General features: G+C 43.6%; 2 protein-coding genes across 2 annotated transcripts in view; one reads left to right on the top strand and one right to left on the bottom strand.

Moving 5' to 3' along the window:
• Positions 1–14,773, bottom strand: part of TSGA10 (testis specific 10) — an 80,334-nt gene extending 65,561 nt beyond the window's left edge. Inside the window, exons 1-3 of the mRNA XM_073590549.1 lie at positions 14,522–14,773; positions 12,988–13,203; positions 4,212–4,277 (exon numbers count right to left, since the gene is read on the bottom strand). Coding sequence (XP_073446650.1) covers positions 4,212–4,277; positions 12,988–13,203; positions 14,522–14,575 — 336 coding nt within the window. The 5' untranslated portion in view covers positions 14,576–14,773. The remainder of the gene's footprint in view (positions 1–4,211; positions 4,278–12,987; positions 13,204–14,521) is intronic.
• Positions 1–26,055, top strand: part of LIPT1 (lipoyltransferase 1) — a 53,169-nt gene that overhangs the window by 2,249 nt on the left and 24,865 nt on the right. The gene's annotated exons all lie outside the window — the stretch shown is intronic.

Raw genomic sequence — 26,055 nt, 5'->3', positions numbered from 1 at the left:
ATCCAGGCAGGGAGTATGCCCCAACAAATAGGAATAAGAGAGAATTGGGATCCAGCAAAAAGATGAAAGTTCACCAGAATTAAAAAATCTTCTTCTTTATTTATCCATTAAATCATATAAAAATATATGAGGAACTCCAAACAATTGGTAACATTCCAGCAATGGACTACATTAGGACCGTGAAGAAGGCACATAGTGCTGAAACATGTAGTCCATTGCTGGAATGTTACCAATTGTTTGGAGTTCCTCATATATTTTTTATATGATTTAATGGATAAATAAAGAAGAAGATTTTTTAATTCTGGTGAACTTTCATCTTTTTGCTGGATCCCAATTCTCTCTTATTCCTCTATATTTACCACATATAGAAATATGCCCTGGATTTTTTTTAGTATTATAGTGACAGAGCTTCCAATATTGCAGTTATACCACTGTGATTGATGATATCACAATTACTGAAGTTGCATGTCTCATAAACATACATACAGTGGGGAAAATAAGTATTTGATACACTGCCGATTTTGCAAGTTTTCCCACCTCCAAAGAATGGAGAGATCTGTCATTTTTATCGTAGGTACACTTCAACTGTGAGAGACAAAATCTATAAAAAATAATCCAGAAAATCACATTGTATGATTTTTACATAATTAATTTACATTTTATTGCATGAAATAAGTATTTGATACAATAGAAAAACAGAAGTTAATATCTGGTACATAATCTGTTTGCAATTACAAAGGTCAGATGTTTTGACCAAATTTACATACACTGCAGCAAGGATTTTGGCCCACTCCTCCATACAGATCATTCAGATTTCAGGTCTGTCGCTGGGCAACATTGAGTTTCAACTCCCTCCAAAGATTTTTTTTCTTGGATTTAGGTTTAGAAACTGGCTAGGCCACTCCAGGACCTTGAAATGCTTCTTATGGAGCCACTCCTTAGTTGCCCTGGCTGTGAGTTTTGGTCATTTTAATATTGGAAGACCAATCTTCAATGCAAAGAAAAAATTGACCAGATCCGACAGGAAATTATCTCCAAATCCCCTCATACCATGCACTGTCCTCCCTCCCCCACTGCATCTAACTCACTCTCTGATTTTGAACCAGTCACAGAAGAAGAAGTAAGCAGGCTCCTTGCATCTTCTCGCCCAACTACTTGCACCAGTGACCCATTTCCGTCACATCTCCTCCAGTCCCTTTTCCCTGCTGTCACCCCTCACCTAACTAAAATATTTAACCTCTCTCTCTCTTCTGGTATTTTTCCCTCCTCATTTAAGCATGCCATCATACATCCACTACTTAAAAAACCATCCCTCGACCAAAACTGTGCCGCTAACTATAGACCTGTCTCTAATCTTCCCTTCATCTCTAAACTCCTGGAACGCCTGGTCCACTCCCGTCTTATCGGCTATCTCTCAGAAAACTCTGTTCTCGACCCTCTCCAATCCGGTTTCCGCTCTTTACACTCCACTGAAACTGCCCTCACTAAAGTCTCTAATGATCTGCTAACAGCTAAATCAAATGGTCATTACTCCATGCTAATTCTCTTGGATCTCTCTGCAGCATTCGACACTGTGGATCATCAGCTCCTCCTCACTATGCTCCATTCCATTGGCCTCAAGGACACCGTTCACTCCTGGTTCTCCTCCTATCTCTCCGACCGCTCCTTTACTGTTTCTTTTGCCGGTTCCTCCTCCTCTCACCTTCCCCTTACTGTTGGGGTTCCTCAAGGATCGGTTCTAGGCCCCCTCCTCTTCTCCTTGTACACTGCCCCTATTGGTCAAACAATCAGTAGATTTGGTTTCCAGTACCATCTCTATGCTGATGACACCCAATTATACGCTTCTTCTCCTGACATCACGCCAGCCTTTCTAGAAAACACTGGCGATTGTCTAAACGCTGTGTCTAATATCATGTCCTCACTATATCTGAAACTGAACCTGTCAAAGACTGAACTCCTGGTGTTTCCTCCCGCTACTAATGTACCTATACCCGACATTGCTATTTCTGTGTTTGGTTCCACTATTACTCCCCAGCAACATGCCCGCTGTCTTGGGGTCATACTTGATTCCGAGCTTTCCTTTGCCCCCCACATTCGATCACTGGCTCGCTCTTGTCATCTGCACCTCAAAAACATTTCTAGAATTCGACCTTTTCTTACTTTTGACTCTGCAAAAACTCTTACTGTTTCTCTTATTCATTCTCGTCTCGACTATTGTAACTCTCTTCTAATCGGTCTCCCTCTTACCAAACTCTCCCCTCTCCAATCTGTCTTGAATGCTGCAGCCAGGATCATATTCCTCACCAATCGTTACACTGATGCCTCTACCTTGTGCCAGTCATTACACTGGCTACCCATCCACTCCAGAATTCAGTATAAACTTATTACCCTCACCCACAAAGCCCTCCATGGCTCAGCACCACCCTACATCTCCCTTGTTTCAGTATACCACCCTACCCGCGCCCTCCGTTCTGCTGATGACCTGAGGTTAGTATCCTCAATAGTCAGAACCTCCCACTCCCGTCTCCAAGACTTTACACGTGCCGCGCCAATTCTTTGGAATGCACTTCCCAGGTCAATACGATTAGTCCCCAATCCCCACAATTTTAAGCGTGTCCTGAAAACGCATTTATTCAGACTGGCCTATCGCCTCAACACATTAACCTAACCTATCCCTGTGTGGCAGAGCCAAAAGTTTTACCATAACCAGGTTCCCAGCATCATGTTCCCACATGCTTTATGCATCCATTAGCCCTCTGTGTCTGTACTGTTACACACTTAACATTATGGCTGGTCCATACAATCAGAGCAACTGTTACCACCCACCTTTCGTGTCTACCTCTTTCCTCATAGACTGTAAGCTTGCGAGCAGGGCCCTCACTCCTCTTGGTATTTGTTATAATCTACTGTATGTGATTATTGTTATGCTGTAATGTCTATTGTCTGTACAAATCCCCTCTATAAAAATAAAATTTATTATTATTATTATTAATGCTCTTACTGAGGGAAGGCGGTTGTTGGCCATAATCTCATGATACATGTCCCAATCCATCAGCACTTCAATACGGTGCAATCATCCTGTCCCCTTTGCAGAAAACCACCCCCAAGTATGATGTTTCCCCCACCATGCTTCACGGTTGGAACGCCGTTATTGGGGTTCTTCTTCCTCCAAACGTGGCGAGTGGAGTTAATACTAAAAAGTTCTAATTTAGTCTCATCTAGCCAAATGACATTTTCCCATGCCTCCTCTGGATCATCCAGATGGCTAATGGAGAACTTCAAAGGGGCTTGGACATGTGCTGGCATGAGCAGGGGGAGCATGCCCTGCAGAATTTTAATCCATGACAGCGTAGTGTGCTACTAATGGTAATGTTTGAACCTGTGGTCCCAACTATCTTCAGGTCATTGACCAAGTCGTCCCACGTAGTTCTGGGCTGATTCCTGACCTTTCTCAGAATCATCATTACCCCAAGAGGTGAGATCTTGCATGGAGCCACAGACCGAGGAAGATTGACAGTCATCTTGGGTTTCTTCCTTATTCCAATAATTGAGCCAACAGTTGTTGCCTTGTAACCAAGCTGCTTGACTATTGTCCTGTATCCCATCCCAGCCTTGTTCAAGTCTACAATTTTATCCCTGGTGTCCTTAGACAGCTCTTTGATCTAGGCCATGGTGGAGAGGTTGGAGTGTGATTGATTATGTCGACAGGTGTCTGTTATACAGGTAACAAGTTCAAACAGATGCAATTAATACAGGTTATTAGTAGAGAGTAGGAGGGCTTCGTAAAGAAAAACTAAAAGGTCTGTGAGGGCCAGAATTCTCACTGGTTGGTACTTGATCAAATACTTATTTCATGCAATAAAATGCAGTATAATTATGTAAAAATCATACAATGTGATTTTCTGGATTTTATTTTTAGATTCTGTCTCACAGTTGAAGTGTAGCTATGATAAAAATTACAAACCTCTCCATTCTTTGTAGGTGGGAAACTTGCAAAATCGGCAGTGTATCAAATAATTATTTTCCCCACTGTATGTTTCAAATCAGGCTACTGATTGCTAGCAATTTTAGAAGCAGAAACAAGGTAATATAAAATGTTGTGAAGCTTAGGCCTTAAACTGGTCGCTAATGGCTATAACACCATGCAACACTCTTCATACACATACATGATGCCAATCACATTCATATAGGAATTACTAATTTTTACTCACTGATTTTAGATTTTTCACTGTGACATCCAAGTTATCAATGGTTTTCTGTTGTAATCTTACTTCATTCTGAAAGAACAAAATATAAAATTATACAAAAATTCTCCAATAATACATATTTATCCGCAGGGCTGTGGAGTCGGAGTCGTGGAGTCGGAGCTCATTTTGGTGGAGTTGGAGTCGGTATAAAATGGTCCGACTCCTAAAATATATAATAAATTGGGTACAGTAGTTCAATGCAGAATGTGCTGAATATTTTTTCATAGGAATTTGGGAAAGTTATGAAATATCCTATAAATGGCTGTTCTATTCCTGATCTAAGGCTACATTCACACACAGCGTTTTTGCTGCGTTTTTTGAGGATACGTTTTTCAGCTGCAAAAGCAGATCAGCTTTTTAAAAAACCGCATCACCTGAAAGGTTTTTGAGCTCATAGATAATGTTTTCAATAGCAAAAGCAGATTAGAAATCTGCTCTGTCTATCCATTTATCTATATCTGTCTATCCATATCTTATCTGTACCAAAAAGAATGAAAGCCGGGTAGCACACAGACTAACACTTTTTTTTTAGCACCAGTCAAGTACATCTCATAGCTGCCCAAAAGGACGCCCAGGAAAGGCATTGCTCGTCTTCAGTAACACATCAACATCAATTGATAGTTGGAATAAGTAGACTGCATTCACCACATCTTAAGGTGTAGTCTTTATTTTCAAGTGTAGGGGAGTGCAGTATAAGGTTCTGCAGCAGCTGAGGTGTGCAGTATGAGATTCTGCAGAACAGTATGAGGTTCTGCCCCCCCTAGTTTTGATTCTGGCTAAAACAGTTTCTTATAGCTATGGCGAACCCTCAGGTAACCCTAAATGAAGGTCAAAGGACACAGGTGGCTGAATTGAAGGAATTGCTTAATCACCTATTTACCGTGACTAAAAAATTACAAGCTGAGGATTTAACTCCTGGAATTTTCATAAGGGAGTGGAAGAACTTGCTATTTTGACTGTCCCAAAGAGGAGATTTAATCGCAGATGGCATTTCTGTTTCAATGAAACGGAGAGAGACACAGCTATTGGAAAATAAAATTTTTCTGGCAGCTGTTTATGTGGACCCAAGTCATCGTATATTGCTTGATGATCAATAGCTTACTAAAGGAAAAGAAGCTCTGACTGAGGTAGCAGTTAGGATGAGTGGCCTACAGGAGGACTGCCAGGCGCAAGAGGACTTGGGTCCTGACAGTGCTACTGCTGCCATATCTTCATCCTCATCACATGAGGAGTTTGACTTTGACAAGTATTTGGATGATATGGAGCAGGCAAAGCGTTTCTGCAAGGAAAAAGATTTCACTCCGTCTCCTATAGCAAGCAGATTGATCTTATTACAATGTATAAATATATGCGGGGACAATACCAAGACCTTTCTAATGATCTTTTTACTCTTAGACCTGTGACGGGGACAAGGGGGCATCCTCAATGTCTGGAGGAAAGAAGGTTTAAGCATACTCACAGACGCGGATTCTTTACTGTAAGAGCAGTGAGACTATGGAACTCTCTGCCATATGATGTTGTAATGAGTGATTCCCTACTAAAATTTAAGAAGGGACTGGATGCCTTTCTTGAAAAGTATAATATTACAGGGTATATACACTAGTTTCCTTAATATTGCGTTGATCCAGGGAGCTAGTCTGATTGCCGTATGTGGAGTCGGGAAGGAATTTTTTTCCCCAATGTGAAGCTTACTGTTTGCTACATGGGTTTTTTTTGCCTTCCTCTGGATCAACATGTTAGGGCAAGTTAGGATAGGATATGGGTTGAACTAGATGGACTTAAAGTCTCCCTTCAACCATAATAACTATGTTACTATGTAAAATGTTTCACTTGCTCTCAAAGAAAAATTCAACCGTTCTTCAAAACTGACTGTGCATGAGGCAATTCCTTTATACTTGGAAATTGTTAGAATTGTTGCCCATGTGGTTACGGCTTTGCCTCCAACCCAAGTTAGTGTAGAGAGGTTGTTCTCTGGCCTTAAAATTATTAGGTCAGATTTTAGGTCATCTATGAAGGAGGATCTGATGGAGGCAATTCTATTTCTTAGAACAAATTCATAGACTGCACAAATGTTATTTAGTATGTTTTTGTTGAAAACTTTTTTGCCACTTACATAGTTTATTACATAGTGTTATATACATACTGTATATATATATATATATATACTGTATATATAAATCAAGAAAACAGGGCAGCACTACCAAAATAATATAGTAGGTGCAAAACCTATTCAGCAGTGTCCAAACAGCCAAATTAACAAAAGGAAAAAAAATAGGCAGCACTCAAATTAAATGTGAAAACAGTGGATACTTTACTGATCCTCGGGTGGCAATACTGTACGTGTATATTGTGGTGTAGTTACCACTATGTCAGCTAGGGGGCGCTGTGTGGGTGTCCCAGGACGGGTGTACAGGCACATTCAGTGTGGTAACAGGAGCAGGGTCCTAAATGACCATTATGGGTCTCAAGGTGGGTGGCCTTGGGATGCAGGCTCCAGGGTGTATTGATCAGCAGAGGTACTGCTGATCTTTAGTGATGTCATAGCCATGTGATCACCTGTGGGTGTGGTTACAGGGCTATGTAATTGAGGTGTTTGGCACATGTGAGAGAGAGTGAGAGGGAGTCTGTCTGAGTGTGGACAGACTTCCATGTGTCCAGGTGGGACACTACAGAGAGTGTATATGGGGAGGACTACAACTCCCAGCATGTGCTGAGACTCTCAGTCCGAGTCTGAAGCCACGGACATTTCTGTTCCTTTGCCTGAGCTGAAGGTTACATTTCAGTGTTATGCTGCCTTGTGGGTTTATGAAGTTAATAAACCACATGAACTTTGGGAAAACCTGCCTCATAATTGTCTCCCGCTGCACCTGAGCGAGTCACATCCCTACAATATATATCGATATTACATAGTGTATTACATACCGTATTTTTCGCTTTATAAGACGCACCTGATTATAAGACGCACCCCCAAATGTGGTGAAGGAATAGAGAATTTTTTAATAAATGGGGTCCGTCTTATAATGCCAGTGTCCGTCTAACAAATCATACAGGGTATATGTCCCTCATAGCCCCCCATCCTAAAATTAGCCCCCTTAATCTGGATATGGCCACCTTATATTGAATATAGCCCCCTTGTGCTGGCACACGGGCCCCCTGTGGCTGGCACACATCACCCTGTGGCTGGCACACTGGCCCCCTGTGGCTGGCACACATCACCCTGTGGCTGGCACACTGGCCCCCTGTGGCTGGCACACATCACCCTGTGGCTGGCACATTGGCCCCCCTGTGGCTGGCACACATCACCCTGTGGCTGGCACACTGGCCCCCCTGTGGCTGGCACACATCACCCTGTGGCTGGCACTCTGGCCCCCTGTGGCTGGCACACTGGCCCCCTGTGGCTGGCACACATCACCCTGTGGCTGGCACACTGGCCCCCTGTGGCTGGCACACATCACCCTGTGGCTGGCACACGGCCCCCAGTGGCTGGCACATATCACCCAGTGGCTGGCACACTGGCCCCCCTGTGGCTGGCACACATCACTCTGTGGCTGGCACACTGGCCCCCCTGTGGCTGGCACACATCACCCTGTGGCTGGCACACTGGCCCCCCTGTGGCTGGCACACTGGCCCCCCTGTGGCTGGCACACATCACCCTGTGGCTGGCACACGGCCCCCAGTGGCTGGCACACATCACCCTGTGGCTGGCACACTGGCCCCCTGTGGCTGGCACACGGCCCCCAGTGGCTGGCACACATCACCCTGTGGCTGGCACACTGGCCCCCCTGTGGCTGGCACACATCACCCTGTGGCTGGCACACTGGCCCCCTGTGGCAGGCACACATCACCCTGTGGCTGGCACACTGGCCCCCCTGTGGCTGGCACACATCACCCTGTGGCTGGCACACTGGCCCCCCCTGTGGCTGGCACACATCACCCTGTGGCTGGCACACTGGCCCCCCTGTGGCTGGCACACATCACCCTGTGTTAGATATCGCCTCCATGCTGCTGCTTTTAGTAAAATAAACTCTTTCCTTACCTTCTCAGCGCTGTCCCTCCTCATGTCTCCCTCAGTGTGGTTGAGCTCCTCCTCCACTTCCTGGTTCTCAGAGCCGGTCATGTGATCAGCACAGCAGAGTGATATCATCTCTGCGTGCCTGATGACAGCGGCAGCAGAGACACCGGGAGATCAGCGCTGGAGGAGGTAAGGAAAGAGTTTTTTATTTTACTATGGGCAGCAGCATGGGGGCGATATCTAACACAGGGGATCATGTGCGATCAAAGGAGGGCGCAGGCAGCTATAATATGCGCCGCTCCCCCAGTCAGTCACCGTGGTGCGGTTTCAGCACCATGGTGATGGACAGCGGCAGTGCATATTATATGAGCGGGAGCAGGAGATCAAAGGCTCCCTTCGGCAGCTTTTACCAGCTCACAGCACCGCTCCAAAGCTGCCCCCACCTCCCCTGGACCCTGCAGTATATATATATATACACCCCCCTCCCCCGTATATTCGGATTATAAGACGCACCCCCTACTTTCCCCCAAAATTTGGGGGAACAAAAGTGCGTCTTATAAAGCGAAAGGTATTTACAATTTATTACAGTTTTTAGTGTTCTAAAGTTGTATTCCAATAAATATATATTATGTTCTATCTAAATGTCTTGATTATTGTATCATAAAAATGATTAAATATCTGATGTTCACATTGTACTACAATAAATTTTTCACTTAAATATAAGCAATATATGTTGGAGTCGGAGTCGGTGGAAGGGAAATTGAGGAGTCGGAGGTTTGGCTTACCGACTCCACAGCCCATCCGTAACACATCAGTGTGCTGAATGTACCCATAGAATGAAATGTAGTATAGATATGACACATATTAATAGACAGAAAGGGAGGACAAAGTAAAAAAACTACCAAAATTTCAATTTATTAATTACGAAAACAAAACATTCCTTCCCCTGAGGAAGCAAATCACTTTTCTAATATATTTCAGTTAAAAAATGTCTACCTTTCCCGTTCTACTCTAACTTGCTGTCTGCTTGTGTTTTTTTTTTTTTTTACATCCAATGACATTTGTTTGAGAATCAATTTAATTTGGGGTACTCACACGGGACATCATTAGGGGGCAGAGACTGCGGTCGCTGCCACAGCTGCTTTCCCCACCACGAAAAGAAGCGTCATCTGTTTCAGAGACTGGACTGGTCCTTGTCAGGTCATCTCTTCGGGCAGAGACACACTGGCATATTTCTCCTGCGATAATCGCATCGCACTGAACAGACTGGCCGGCACCTTTCCTGACCTGAGCATGACAGCATGATGGATTACTATGCAGCTGTCAAGCTCAGGTCAGGAGAGCAGACAGCCAGTGCGAGTTTTACAATGCGATTCTCGGACGAAAAATACGCCAGTGTGTCTCTGTCCTTCTCCATAGAGCCAGCAAGGGAGCGCACTGTCTCTATGCATTCAAAGGAATATAGCATAAGAAGCTCATACTGAGCATACGTCACAATTTACAACCAACACATTATCAGGTGAGCAGAGACTAGCTGAGCATCCAAAACAGACATCACTGATAGCGTCTAATTTCAGAGAGGGCGCACAGGCTGTGGCAGTGACCGCAGCGTCTGCCCCCTGACGACAGCTCATTCGAGTTTCCCAGCATGCACTGGTGAATCTCAAAATGTCATGGGATGTTAAAAAAAAAAAAGGAAGTCAGAATGTAGAGGGTACGTTAGGGAATTTTTCATTGAAGTATATTAGAAAACAAGATTAGATTACACTGAATAGATATACATTTAATATGAAATTCGCCTTTGGTTTTGGACCGCCCCTTTAAGTTCAGCCGATTGGTTCGGCCCTCCACAGCAGTGCCAGTTTCTCATGTGGCCCCTTGGGAAAATTAATTGCCCACCCCTGATCTATACGGTATATACTTTACAAAATGTGGTAATAGCTGAAATGCACTGTATGCATAACTAATAAAGAAGAAACTACCACCTAAAGCTCGGTTCACACATTGTTACTTTTGCTTTCCTCTTAGTTACAGGTATGATGTATTCCCCAACTTATACCTCCCAACTAATGTTGCTACATATGTCACAGAAAATAAATAACACATACTTTTTTTCACTATACAGTGTATCACTATAAAGTACATTGTCCCTACTGTAAAAAAGGTACGGGGGATGCATACACTCAAAGGACAAAAGCCATTCCCACGGCATACACGAAGTTCATATGGCCTAAGGCCACGTTCACACATTCAGTATTTGTAAGACAATATCAGAAGTGGAACAGTCAGAGGAAAAGTATAACAGAAACCTGTCTCCACTTCTGTATTTATCACCCACTCCTGGTTTTGGCTTACAAATAAAAAAGTGCAATTCTATGGGTCTGTGAAAAACATGAACAGCACGCGGATTGCATGCAGTTGACATCCGTGTGCTGTCAGTGGACACTGCAAAGGCTAGGAGGAGCTTTATCATTTATTTAGCCACTAGATTATGGCCCGATGCTATCGCATTGGGAGGATGCGATAGCATCACACCTCTTGCCATGTTAACCCTCAACACACACTTTTCACCATCTCCATTCAGTCTTTCACTCCACATACGACCCCTTCTCTCACTCCGTCTCTCATACTCACGCCGTCATCGCCGCTGCTCCACGATCCCCGACATCTTCTTCCGCCGGCGCAATCCTGGATCCAGACGTTGTCCACGCCGGCGACATGTTCTTGCGGCGACGCCATCTTGAGTATCGTGAAATCCCGCGATAGTCAAGATGGCGTCGCCGGAAGAACATGTCGCCGGCGTGGACGACGTCGGGATCCAAAATGGCGTCGGCGAAATCTCGCGAGTTTTCGCCGACGCCATCCTCGCCGGCGACATGTTCTTGCGGCGACGCCATCTTGACTATCGCGGAATTTCGCCGATCCAAAATGGCGTCGCCGCAAGAACATGTCGCCGGCGTGGAGAACGTCTGGATCCAGGATGGCGCCGGCGGAAGAAGATGTCGGGGATCGTGGATCAGCGGCGATGACGGCGTGAGTATGAGAGACGGAGTGAGAGAAAGGGTCGTATGTGGAGTGAAAGAGTGAGTGGACGTGAGTGGAGATGGTGAAAGGTGAGTGGAGTGTGTTGAGGGTTAACATGGAAAGAGGTGTGCGGTGACGTCACCGGTTACAACTGGACGGAAGTTGTTACAACCGGAAGATGCTTAGGGCATTTATTATTATAGATATGTTAAAAGCACTAATGATACACTGATGGTAAAAACTGACTGAAGAAACCCTGATGACACTCAGATCCAAAACACTGATGACACATACGTACGTGAAAAACTCGGGAGTAGTGTGGGCTGGCTGTGGGCAAGTTACTTTTTCCCTTCTCTGCCATCAGCTCTAATCAAAGCAAGCTTTAGACTATAGCCTGGCATCAAATAACTGCCTAACGACTAAACTCATGCAAAGGTATGGTCGGAAATTACTTTCTTCAATCACACAAAACATACCCAAATTTATCAGATGTATGCCGCCGCGCATTTTTTGCTCTGAAACACTGCAACGTTTCAGGGAAAATATACTTTGAAAAAGACGGTTGTAGACTTTGTGTGTCAGATGGCTAGTCCGCGGCCATTTCGGTCCTAGTGTGATCCAACAAAATATGAGATTGAACTCAGACCTAAGTTATTCTATGGGGTTGTGCACATGTCCGATTTTTTTTCTTGGATAGAGCCAGTCTGAGGAAAAGATCACAGCATACCTGAGTTTGATCTTGCATTCAGATCGCACTCGGCCATGCAAGTCATGAGTGTGTTGAAAAATATAGGACTGAACTCCGATGACATCTGAATGCAGTCAGATTTCCATAGACTGACAGAATAGAAAAGATACATTTTTTTCTCCATCTTCACCTCATCCGAGAGAATCAGATCACACTTTGATCAAATTCTCGGAAGAGAGTATTTATGGTCGTCTGCACCTGCACTTAGAATGTGCTGGTGTCACATGCTCACTAGCTCAGTCCCACCAGCTGTGAGTGGGGACATGGCCACACATGCACCAGCTTTCTCTAATAATTGCTATGTTAATTCCGAATACAGCCGAGACCATCTGTATCTTAGGTACAAACATAGCAATTAATAGAGAAAGCTGGTGCATGTGTGGCCATGTCCCCACTCACAGCTGGTAGCACGCTAGCTGGAGGATCAAGGGAATCCTTATTTTGGAGATAGATGTGGGTCCAGAAGTGGAACCTGCTTTAGTGATGAGCGACCGTGCTTGGATAAGGAGTTATCTGAGCCTGCTCGGGTGCCTTTGGTGTGCTCAAAACATATGTACTAGTCCTTGCGGCTGCATGTCTCACAACTGTTTTACTGCAGCAACACATGCAGGGATTGCCTAACAATCTGGCCATCCATTTACGTGGTGCGGCTGTTGAACAGCTGCAAGACATGTCGCAGTGGGGATTAGAACATATTTTTCAAGCACGCCGAAGACACTCGGTTATCACACGAGCGTGCTCGGCTATCACCTTATCTGAGGACGTTCGCTCATCACTAACCTGCATCTATAAGACATTTGTGGCATACCCTGAGGTTTATCAGAGATGGGATGTCATAGAGGTGTGATGGAGATGGGATATAGCACAGCTTGTTATATGCAGTGGCACTTGTGTGTCTTTGTGCCAGGTCACCACAACGGCGGATCATTGAACATTCATTAAATTTAAGTCAATACCTTTGCTTGTTCTAGTTCCTTCTCCGCAATATTCAGAGCCTGTTCCTTCTCTTTCTCAAGTTGTTCTGCCAGCTTGTCTATCTCCGTAAGTTCTTTGCAGAGCTGCTCGTTTTTTCGAGCCAAGATATCAACTTCATTGCTCACGGCCTCTTTCTTTTCTGTAAGATGGACAATGTGCTGTTCTAGGGTCCGATTTGCAGACTGCAGTTCGTCAATCTAGTTGGTAAAGCAATGAATTAGTAGATGCTTTCAGTCACACAATGGAAATCTCTTTAGAGAAAGCATTTAAAGGTTCATAAAGTACAATGCATATAGACATTGCAGAAGATGTATAAAGACCGGTGCTAGGGGAAAAGTAGCCGTTACGTCAGCCATAGCGAACAATTTTTCATTCCGCTTTAGAAAAATGACAGTGGATAGGTTGGAGCAGTAGCAGTGGGCTTACCTTGTTCACTTGTTCTATGTCATTGGAAGCACAGGTGTGGAGAAGATGGAGAACATAATTTCTCCATCTTCTCCATTTTGTGAGTCGGTGTATATGGAACTGCACTCGGATGACATCTGAGTGCAGTGCGATGTTTTGCACGCACACATATTCGTATGGGTGCGCACAGTCCGATATACGCTGCCAATCGCAGCATACAGCAATTTTTTTTTTTTCTCATGCCGGCTCGACATGAGAAAATAAACGCTAGTCGGCAATGCTCCATAGTAAAACATTGGCGCGAGTGCTAAATAATGAAACATCAGATAGCACTCGTCTGAGTAATATGCTGGCTACCTGCCGGTGTGAGCGAACCCTAAATCTGAAAAGAGTCAAAGACATTCATGTGTCTCCCAGCTTTCCATATGGTTCATAGACTTACCAAAGAGATCGTGGCACCGCTTCTTATGACTCAGTATATCATGAATTATAGATAAAAGTCTTGTGTGGATAGAAATTAAGATTTTTGAAAACTTTACGGTACAGAAATCAGTTCAGGGACCACAGTCCAGTGTAACTAGCAGCAAGCTGACCTAACCGAAGTCACCGGCAAGCTTGTTTCCATGGTAACACAGGACTCCAGCCCTTCCCGCAGGTGTCTGTATAGGTGGAGGCTGGCTGTCTGGCATACCTGAGCCCACGGTTACACTTTCAGCACATGTATTTCCAATGGCTGCACTTTTTTTGCACTATATAATATTTTTCATAATAAAGACCATACATTTTAGTAAAAGTTAAACTGTTATTGTAAGAAAAAAGTAATAGCTGAATAAAGCCACATTCACGTGTTCAGTATTTGTTCAGTATTTTACCTCAGTTTCTGTGAGCCAAAACCAGGAGTGGGTGATAAATACCGAAGTGGTGACATGTTTCTATTATACTTTTCTTCTGACTGTCCCTCTCCTGGTTTTGGCTTACAAATACTGAGGTAAAATACTGATGTAAAATACTGACCAAATACTGAGGTAAAAAACTAAGGTAAAATACTGACCAAATACTGGACGTGTGAACGTGGTGTAATGCATTGCACTTCAGTAATGTGGTGGATACCTTTATCTGTAGTTCTGAAATGCTCTTCGATCCAGCGTGGTGTTTACCTGCCATGGCGAGGTGATGTGCTCCAGCAAGTGGCAGCTCCTGGATGTGTGAGGAGCAGAGCCTCCCCTCCTGCCTCTGGCCGCCTTCCTCTTCCAGTGTTCCCACTCCCGCACTTTTTCTCCCCTTCCCTCCTCACTTCTCCTCTGTTGTCACAGTGGTAGCTACAGTAAACACATGGAGGACATCCCACCCACAACAGCTCAATTCTTCCAAGCTCAGTGGCACCTTGATGCAGGCTCTGCTTAGTTACCTGTCCTTACTGACTCCGACATTGCTGCCACCCTGTGTACAGGGACACCTGCTGCTATTCTATACCCTATATACAAAATGTATTGTATCCAGAATTGGGATACAAACTCGCAGGTGAAGAAAACATATAAAAAAAAATCATAATTCCGTAATTTCTATTTTTTTCTCGTTACGCCGCTTACCAAATTGATTTATTTTATATTTTCATAGATTGGACATTTCTGAACGCAGCGATACCAAACATATCTATTTTTGGGCACCACTAACACACCATGAATTTATATTAGAGGACAAGAGGGATCACCAGGGTATGTAAGGCTGTGTGCCCACGTTGCGTTTTTTTAAGCGTTTCCGCAGCGTTTGTGCCGGCTCAGACACTGCAGAAACGCTTAAAAGAAGCTTCACATTAAATTGCATGCGTTTTTTTCTTTTTGTGCCAATGCATGCGTTTTTAACCGCTCAGGAATCGCTTAGCGGCTAAAAACGCAGCATGCTCATTAATTTCCGCATTGCTGAGCGTTTAGTCTTTTCCAATGTTCCCAGAAAACGCGCGGAAAGAAACGCGTCAAAAACGCGCATCTTTTGTGCAAAGAACGAGCAAGAAACGCGCGGAAATAAAACGCGTGTTTTCTGGGAAGGGGATCAGTTTCCTGAGCATTTAAAAACGCTAACGTGGGCACATAGCCTTAAGGACAATAGGTAAAAAATAGAAAGCAAAGATCATAACCATAAAAAGGGAACACCTCAATTGCACAAGAATATAGTGATACATAAAAATCACATTTTATTTACCTTATTCTTGTGCAATTGAGGTGTTCCCTTTTTATGGGTATGATCTTTGCTTTCTATTTTTTACATATGTATTTTTTTTGTAACTGTTTTATTTTCAACTAGCTGAAGAGCCCGGCGTTGCCTGGACATAGTAACCGACTGTGGTTAGTTCTAACAAATTATAATGATTATATCTATATACTAGCTGAAGAGCCCGGCGATACCTGGGCATAGTAACCAACTGTGGTTAGTTATAACAAATTATAATTATTATATTGCACATAAAAACATTTCACATCATATATTCAACACTACAGATTTGCAACACAAATTAACTAAACGATTACCCAAGTATTGATAGTATTTTATTTTCAACTCATTCAAGAGCCTTTTGATAAACAACATGTGTATCTGTGTATCTAACCCTCTCCTGTGTGATAATGTCTGCTGAGCTGTGTATCTAATCCTATCCTGTGTGTTACTGACTGCTGAGCCGTGTATCTAATCCTATCCTGTGTGATACTGACTGCTGAGCCGTGTATCTAACCCTATCCTGTGTGATACTGACTGCTGAGCCGTGTATCTAACCCTATCCTGTGTGATACTGACTGCTGAGTCGTGTATCTAACCCTATCCTGTGTGATACTGACTGCTGAGCCGTGTATCTAACCCTATCCTGTGTGTTACTGACTGCTGAGCTGTGTATCTAATCCTATTGTGTGTTACTGACTGCTAAGCCGTGTATCTAATCCTATCCTGTGTGATACTGACTGCTGAGCCGTATATCTAACCCTATCCTGTGTGATAATGTCTGCTGAGCTGTGTACCTAATCCTATCCTGTGTGATACTGACTGCAGAGCCGTGTATCTAATCCTATTGTTTGATACTGTCTGCTGAGCCGTGTATCTAACCCTATCCTGTGTGATACTGACTGCTGAGATGTGTATCTAATCCTATTCTGTTTGATACTGTCTGCTGAGCCGTCTATCTAACCCTATCCTGTGTGATACTGACTGCTGAGCTATGTATCTAATCCTATTCTGTTTGATACTGTCTGCTGAGCCGTGTATCTAACCCTATCCTCCTCAGGGGATGTCTGTTATCCCCTGAGGAAGAAGTAGTTCTTACTTCGAAACGCGTTGGGAATAAATTATTAATCTTCAATTATAACTGGAATCGTGTATTATGTCAAGCAGCACATGGAAGTCCAAAAATAAGTTCCACAGGATTTGATATATCGGCGGTCACTTGTTTGTCCATTGGACGTGCAACAGCTGACTACTAATCTCATATACTTGATCTCTCCTACAGCAGGTGAGTGGATCTCTTATAATTTTAAAAGTATCATCGGATAAGATCCAATTTGCGCTTCTCTGTTCCTATAGTGTATTATACTAATCCTATCCTGTGTGATACTGACTGCTGAGCCGTGTACCTGCTTGAGAAAGGTCCGCACCCCTTCTGGACCGAAACGTCTCACTGTATGGGCACATAGCCTGATGGGCTAATAAACATCAAACTGAATTCTCCAAGGCGTGCTGCTTTCATTTCTGTTGGATATTTCTAAAGTTTGGTATATGCCTGGAAGCCTGCACCCACTTTTTTCTTTCTTTTTTTGTGCTGCTTTTTCATTTTTTTTTTTTTTATTGTAATCCTATCTTGTTTGATACTGACTGCTGAGCCGTGTATCTAATTCTATCCTGTGTGATACTGACTGGACAGCCGTGTATCTAATCCTATTCTGTGTGACACTGTCTGCTGAGCCATGTATCTAATACTATTCTGTGTGATACTGTGTGCTGAGCTGTGTATCTAATCCTATCCTGTGTGATACTGACTGCTGAGCTGTGTACATAATCCTATCCTGTGTGATACTGACTGCTGAGCCATGTGTCTAATCCTCTCCTGTGTGATACTGACTGCTGAGCTGTGTATCTAATCCTATCCTGTGTGATACTGACTGCTGAGCCGTGTATCTAATCCTATCCTGTGTGATACTGACTGCTGAGCAGTATATCTAATCCTATCCTGTGTGATACTGACTGCTGAGCCGTGTATCTAACCCTATCCTGTGTGATACTGACTGCTGAGCCGTGTATCTAATCCTATCCTGTGTGATATTGACTGCTCAGCCATGTATCTAATCCTATCCTGTGTGATACTGACTGCTCGGCCATGTACCTAATCCTATCCTGCGTGATACTGACTGCTGAGCTGGGTATCTAATCCTATCCTGTGTGATACTGGGCTCCCCCTGCAGTCTGTGTCAGAGGGTGGTCTGTGTTGGCACGGTAATAAATTGTGTTATTTCCAGCTTTACAGAAGGACGATAACACCATAGAAATGATAAGAATAGGCAAAATTGTTTGGTGAATTGGAACGCGCAGGGTTAAAATTTCACCTCACAACATAGCCTATGACGCTCTCGGGGTCCAGACGTGTGACTGTGCAAAATTTTGTGGCTGTAGCTGCGACGATGCAGATGCCAATCCCGGACATACACACATACAGTTAGGTCCATATATATTTGGACAGAGACATAATTTTTCTAATTTTGGTTCTAGACATTGCCACAATAAATTTTAAACAAAACAATTCAGATGCAGTTGAAGTTCAGACTTTCAGCTTTCATTTGAGGGTATCCACAATAAAATTGGATGAAGGGTTTAGGAGTTTCAGCTCCTTAACATGTGCCACCCTTTTTTTAAAGGGACCAAAAGTAATTGGACAATTGACTCCAAGGCTATTTCATGGACAGGTGTGGGCAATCCCTTTGTTACGTCATTCTGAATTAAGCAGATAAAAGGCCTGGAGTTGGTTTGAGGTGTGGTGCTTGCATTTGGAAGGTTTTGCTGTGAAGGAAACATGTGGTCAAAGGAGCTCTCAATGCAGGTGAAACAAGCCATCCTTAAGCTGCAAAAACAGAAAACACCCATCCGAGAAATTGCTATAACATTAGGAGTGGCAAAATCTACAGTTTGGTACATCCTGAGAAAGAAAGAAAGCACTGGTGAACTCATCAATGCAAAAAGACCTGGGCGCCCACGGAAGACAACAGTGGTGGATGATCGCAGAATAATCTCCATGGTGAAGAGAAACCCCTTCACAACAGCCAGCCAAGTGAACAACACTCTCCAGGAGGTAGGCGTATCAATATCCAAATCTACCATAAAGAGAAGACTGCATGAAAGTAAATACAGAGGGTTCACTGCACGTTGCCAGCCACTCATAAGCATCAAGAATAAAAAGGCTAGACTGGACTTTGCTAAAAAACATCTAAGAAAGCCAGCACAGTTGTGGAAGAGCATTCTTTGGACAGATGAATCCAAGATCAACCTCTACCAGAATGATGGAAAGAGTAAAGTATGGCGAAGGCATGGTACAGCTCATAATCCAAAGCATACCACATCATCTGTAAAACATGGCGGAGGCAGTGTGATGGCTTGGGCATGCATGGCTGCCAGTGGCACTGGGTCACTAGTGTTTATTGATGATGTGACACAGGACACAAGCAGCCGAATGAATTCTGAGGTATTCAGAGCCATACTGTGTGCTCAGATCCAGCCAAATGCAGCCAAATTGATTGGTCGTCGTTTCATACTACAGATGGACAATGACCCAAAACATAAAGCCAAAGCAACCCAGGAGTTTATTAAAGCAAAGAAGTGGAATATTCTTGAATGGACAGAGGTCAGTCACCTGATCTCAACCCAATTGAGCATGCATTTCACTTGTTAAAAACTAAACTTCAGACAGAAAGGCCCACAAACAAACAGCAACTGAAAACCACCGCAGTGAAGGCCTGGCAGAGCATCAAAAAGGAGGAAACACAGCGTCTGGTGATGTCCATGAGTTCAAGACTTCAGGCAGTCATTGCCAACAAAGGGTTTTCAACCAAGTACTAGAAATGAACATTTTATTTACAATTATTTAATCTGTCCAAATACTTTGGGTCCCTGTAAAAACAGGGTGGCACCTGTTAAGGAGCTGAAATCCAATTTTAATGTGGATACCCTCAAATGAAAGCTGAAAGTCTGAACTTCAACTGCATCTGAATTGTTTTGTTTGGCGGTGGTGTATCGTCCTCCGGGCCCATCCCATCAGTTTATGGATCACTTTGCCACCTGGCTTCCACACTATCTCTCCTGTGACATCCCCACCATCATCATGGGAGATTTCAACATTCCCATTGCCCTTCCCCTCTCAACATCTGCTTCTCACCTTTTATCTCTAACCTCCTCTTTCAGCCTCTCGCAGCATACTAACTCCCCCACGCATGAAGGTGGAAACTCCCTCGACTTGGTCTTCTCCCCGCTTTGCTCAGTGGATGATTTCACAAACTCCCCTCTCCCGCTCTCTGACCACAACATTCTATCATTATCAAGAACTGCCATCCTGCCCAGGTCACCCCCACTTTCCACACTTTTAGAAACATACAGGCCATTAACACCCAGAAACTTATGAAGAACTTGCAGTCATCATTGGCGCCTATCTCCTCCCTCTCGTGTCCTGATTCTGAACTGAAGCATTACAATGAAACACTTCAAAGTGCCCTGGATGAAACTGCACCTCCTATACATAGAACAGACTGTGACAACCCTGGCACACGCTGTGAACACGCTTCCTACAGTGGTGCTCCAGGTGTGCCGAACGTCTGTGGAGAAAATCCAATCTACCTGAAGATTTCATCCATTATAAGTTTATGCTTAAAACATACAACACTGCCCTTCACCTCTCAAAACAAACCTATTTCAGCACCCTCATCACCTCACTATCCAATAACCCGAAACGTCTTTGACACTTTTCATTCCCTACTTAACCCGAGAGTGCAGGACCCAACCACGGATCTTCATGCTGACGATCTGGCTAATTATTTCAAAGAAAAAATTGACCATATCCGACAGGAAATTATCTCCCAATCACCTCATACCATGCACTGTCCTCCCTCCCCATTACATCTAGCTCACTCTCTGATTTTGAACCAGTCACAGAAGAAGAAGTAATCAGGCTCCTTGCATCTTCTCGCCCTACCACTTGCCCCAGTGACCCCATACCATCACATCTCCTCCAGTCCCTTTCCGCTGCTGTCACCACTCACCTAACAAAAATATTCAACCTCTCACTCTCTTCTGGTATCTTTCCTTCCTCATTTAAGCACGCCATCATACAGCCATTACTTAAAAAACCATCCCTTGATCAAAACTGTGCCGCGAACTATAGACCTGTCTCTAATCTTCCCTTCATCTTTAAACTCCTGGAACACCTGGTCCACACCCGTCTTATCCGCTATCTCTATGATAACTCTCTCCTCGACCCTCTCCAATCTGGTTTCCGCTCTTTACACTCTACTGAAACTGCCCTCACTAAAGTCTCTAATGATCTTCTAACAGCTAAAACTAATGGTCACTACTCCATGCTAATTCTCTTGCATCTCTCTGCAGCATTCGACACTGTGGATCATCAGCTCCTCCTCACTATGCTCCATTCCATTGACCTCAAGGACACCGTTCTCTCTTGGTTCTCCTCCTATCTGTCTGACCACTCCTTTACTGTATCTTTTGCTGGCTCCTCCTCCTCTCATCTTCCCCTTACTGTTGGGGTTCCTCAAGGATTGGTTCTAGGCCCCCTCCTCTTCTCTTTGTATACTGCCCCTATTGGTCAAGCAATCAGTAGATTTGGGTTCCAGTACCATCTCTATGTCTATGACACCCAAATATACACTTGATATCCTGATATCACGCCTGCCTTTTTGGAAAACACCAGTGATTGTCTTACTGATGTCTCTAACATCATGTCCTCCCTCTATCTGAAACTGAACCTGTCAAAAACTGAACTCCTTGTGTTTCCCCCCTCTATTAACCTACCTATGCCCGACATTGCCATTTCCGTGTGTGGTTCCACCATTACTCCCCAGCAACATGCCCGCTGTCTTGGGCTCATACTTGATTCAGAGCTTTCATTCACCACACACATCCGATCATTGGCTCGCTCTTGTTATCTGCACCTCAAAAACATTTCTAGAATTCGACCCTTTCTTACTTTTGACTCTGCAAAAACTCTTACTGTTTCTCTAATTCATTCTCGTCTGGACTATTGTAACTCTCTACTAATCGGTCTCCCTCTTAACAAACTCTCCCCTCTCCAATCTGTCCTGAATGCAGCAGCTAGGATCATATTCCTCACCAATCGTTATACCGATGCCTCTACCTTGTGCCAGTCCTTACACTGGCTACCCATCCACTCCAGAATTCAGTATAAACTTATTACCCTCACCCATAAAGCCCTCCATGGCTCAGCACCACCCTACATCTCCTCCCTCGTCTCAGCCTACCACCCTACCCGTGCCCTCCGTTCTGCTAATGACCTGAGGTTAACATCCTCATTAATCAATTCCTCCCACTCCCGTCTCCAAGACTTTTCACGAGCCGCGCCAATTCTTTGGAATGCACTACCCAGGCTAGTACGATTAAACCCCAAACCCCACAGTTTTAAGCGTATCTTAAAAAATTATTTGTCCAGACTGGCCTATCGCCTCAATGCATTAACGTAAATATCCCTGTGTGGCTCATTTCTAAATTTTTTACCATAACCAGGTTCCTCGCATCATGTTCTCACATGCTTTTTGCATTTAATAGCCCTCTATGTCTGTACTGTTACATATTTAGACTGTTAACTGGTTCATGCAGCAACAGGAACACCCGATTCTTACACTAGGGAAGGTCCAAACCATAAAAACAATAAAAGCAATTGTTACCATCCACCTTTCGTGTCTCCCCTTTTCCCTTATAGATTGTAAGCTTGCGAGCAGGGCTCTCATTCCTCTTGGTATCTGTTTTGATCTATGTTTATTGCTATGCTATGCTGTAATGTCTATTGTATGTACCAGTCCCCTCTATAATGTAAAGTGCTGTGGAATATGTTGGCACTACAGAAATAAAATTATTATTATTATTAACCCCTTAACGACCGCCGATATGCCTTTTAACGGCGGTAATTAAGGCCACTTAAACCACAGCGCTGGGGAGAAAGTAAATAGCGCCCCCCCAGTGTCGGATTTTTTCCGGGGTCTCGGCTGCCGGGGGTAGCCGAGACCCCAAAGACCCCAGAGAACATGAATCGGGTCGGTTTTTACCGACCCCGCTTTTGCGATCGCCGTTATTAACCCTATAACCCTATAACGGTGATCGCAAAAAAAAAACCCCGCGATTTTGCATTTAATTTCTCTTTCCTCTGATGTGATCGCACATCAGAGAAGAGAAAAATAGGGTCCCCTATCCCCCCCCCTGTACATCCCGGTGGTCCTGGATGCCCTCCCGGTGGTCCTCTGTCCTGCCGGCGTCCTCCGGTGGGCGCTGCCATCTTGGATCCGGAAGAAAATGCGCCCGACGCGAATCTGCCGGCTGGGAGATCCATTTTGATCACTATGATAAACTATCATAGTGATCAAAATAAAAAAATAAATAAATACCCCCCGTTTATCACCCCCTTAGATAGGCAAACATAATGAAATAAAGAATTTTTTTCATTTTTCCATTAGGGTTAAGGTTAGGGCTAGTGTTAGGGCTGGGGTTAGTGCTAGGGTTAGGGCTAGGGTTGGAATTAGGGTTAGGGTTGGAATTAGGGTTAGGGCTAGGGTTAGGGTTGGAATTAGGGTTAGGGTTGGAATTAGGGTTAGGGCTAGGGTTAGATTTAGGGCTAGAATTAGGGTTAGGGCAAATTAAGATTAAGGTTAGAATTAGGATTAGGGTTGGGATTAGGGTTGGAGCAAGAATTGAGGGGTTTCCACTATTTACCAACTTTGGGGGTCTAATAACTCCTGTTAGCCTTGTGGGCAAATAAAAAAATTGGGGGCTAAAAAAAATCACTTTTGTGGAAAACAAAGACTTTTTTTATTTTCACGGCTCTGCGTTATAAACTTCTGTGAAGCACTTGGGGGTTCAAAGAGCTCACCACACATCTAGATAAGCTCCTTGGGGGGTCTAGTTTCCAAAATGGGGTCACTTGTGGGGGGTTTATACTGTTTAGGCACATCAGGGGTTCTGCAAACGCAACATGACGCCCGCAGACCATTCCATCTGCATTCCAAAATGGCGCTCCTTCTCTTCTGAGCTCTCCCATGCGCCCAAACAGTGGTTCCCCCCACAAATGGGGTATCAGCGTACTCAGGACAAATTGCACAACAACTTTGGGAGTCCAATTTCTCCTGTTACCCTTTGGAAAATAAAAAAGAGCGGGCTTAAAAATCATTTTTGATGGAAAAAAATGATTTTTTATTTTCACGGCTCTGCGTTTATAAACTTCTGTGAAGCACTTGGGGGTTCAAAGTGCTCACCACATATCTAGATAAACTCCTTCGGGGGTCTAGTTTCCAAGATGGGGTCACTTGTGGGGGGTTTATACTGTTTAGGCACATCAAGGGCTCTGCAAACGCAACATGACACCCGCAGACCATTCCATCAAAGTCTGAATTCCAAAATGGCACTCCTTCCCTTCCGAGCTCTCCCATGCGCACAAACAGTGGTTCCCCCCCACATATGGGGTATCATCATACTCAGGACAACTTGCACAACAATTTTTGTGGTCCAATTTCTCCTGTTACCCTTGAGAAAATAAAACCTAGTGGGCTAAATTATCATTTTTGAGAAAAAAAAAGTGATTATTTTATTTTCACTGCTCTGCGTTATAAACTTCTGTGACGCACTTGAGGGTTCAAAGTGCTCACCACACATCTAGATAAGTTCCTTAAGGGGTCTAGTTTCCAAAATAGTGTCACTTTTAGGGTTTTTTCACTGTTTAGGCACACCAGGGGCTCTCCAAAAGTGACATGGCGTCCAATCTCAATTCCAGCCAATTCTGCATTGAAAAAGTCAAACGGTACTCCTTCTGAGCTCTGCCGTGCGCCCAAACAGTGGTTTACCCCCACATATAGGGTATCAGCGTACTCAGAACAAATCGCACAACAACTGTGGGGGTATGATTTCTCCTGTTACCCTTGTAAAAATAAAAATTTGGGGGCGAAAAGATCATTTTTGTGGAAAAAAAAATATTTTTTATTTTCACGGCTCTACGTTATAAACTTCTGTGAAGCACTTGAAGGTTCAAAGTGCTCATCATACTCTAGAAAAGTTCCTTAATGGGTCTGGTTTCCAAAATGGGGTCACTTGTTGGGGGTTTCCACTGTTTAGGAACATCAGGGGCTCTCCGAACGCAATATGGCATCCGATCTGAATTCCAGCCAATTCTGCGTTGAAAAAGTCAAACGGCGCTTCCTCCCTTGCGAGCTCTGCCGTGCGCTGAAAAAGTGGTTTACCCCCACATTTTGGGCATCAGCGTATTCAGGAGAAATTGCACAACAAATTTGTTGTTCATTTTCTCTTAATACTTGCGAAAATAAAAAAAATTGGTTCTGAAATAAATTTTTTGCAAAAAAAAGTTAAATGTTAATTTTTTCCTTCACATTGCTTTAGTTCCTGTGAAGCACGTAAAGGGTTAATAAACTTCTTGAATGTGGTTTTGAGCACCTTGAGGGGTCTGGTTTTTAGAATGGTGTCACTTTTGGGTATTTTCTGTCATGTACACCCCTCAAAATGACTTTAAATATGATGTGGTCCCTAAAAAAATGGTTTTGTAAATTTTGTTGTGAAAATGAGAAATCACTAGTCAACTTTTAACCCTTATAACTTCCTAACAAAAAAAAAAATTTTGTCTCCAAAATTGTGCTGATGTAAAGTAGACATGTGGGAAATGTTATTTGTTAAGAAATTTGTGTGATACATCTCTCTGATTTAAGGGCATACAAATTTAAAGTTTTAAAATGGCAACATTTTCGCCATATTTCCGTTTTTTTCATAAATAAACACAAGACATATCGAAGAAATTTTACCACCAACATTAAGTACAATATGTCATAAAAAAAATTCTCAGAATCAGCGGGATTTGTTAAAGCGTTCCAGAGTTATAACCTCATAAAGTGACAGTGGTCAGAATTGTAAAAATTGGCTTGGTCATTAAACTGAGATACAACAAGAAAACACAGAATGACAGATTTGCAAAAATACTCTGCAATAAAAATGGCAGTAATCAGCAAGTGCTGGATAACAAATACAGGGTATTTAGTCGATACGTTTTTTTGCGCAAAAAAATGTACACCAAGCTGCTCCACCACGTCAAGGTAATCCCTATTGAAGCAGTCCCTATCTAATGTATTAAAAACCTGAACATGTGAACAGTGTCTAATATGAACAGGATTCAGACAGGCTGCTCCCTAGTATGGGCTTGTGGTCTGAGACAGCTCTTATGTGCACGTCACACAAGAGAGGGGTGGGGTCTCCCAAACCATGCTAAGAAAGGAAAAAAACGGATTAAAAACACACATGTGACATGCAGAGTATTGTTGCAAATCTGTCATTCTGTGTTTTCTTGTTGTATCTCAGTTAGTGGGTGGTGTGAGCATTGTCTGATCGAC

This window comes from Dendrobates tinctorius, unplaced genomic scaffold (genome assembly GCF_039654945.1).
Source record: "Dendrobates tinctorius isolate UK_male_01 unplaced genomic scaffold, ASM3965494v1 ptg000117l, whole genome shotgun sequence".
Taxonomy (NCBI): Eukaryota; Metazoa; Chordata; class Amphibia; order Anura; family Dendrobatidae; genus Dendrobates; species Dendrobates tinctorius.
Note: the sequence above shows the minus strand (reverse complement) of the source record. Positions and strands in the feature narration are given on the sequence as shown.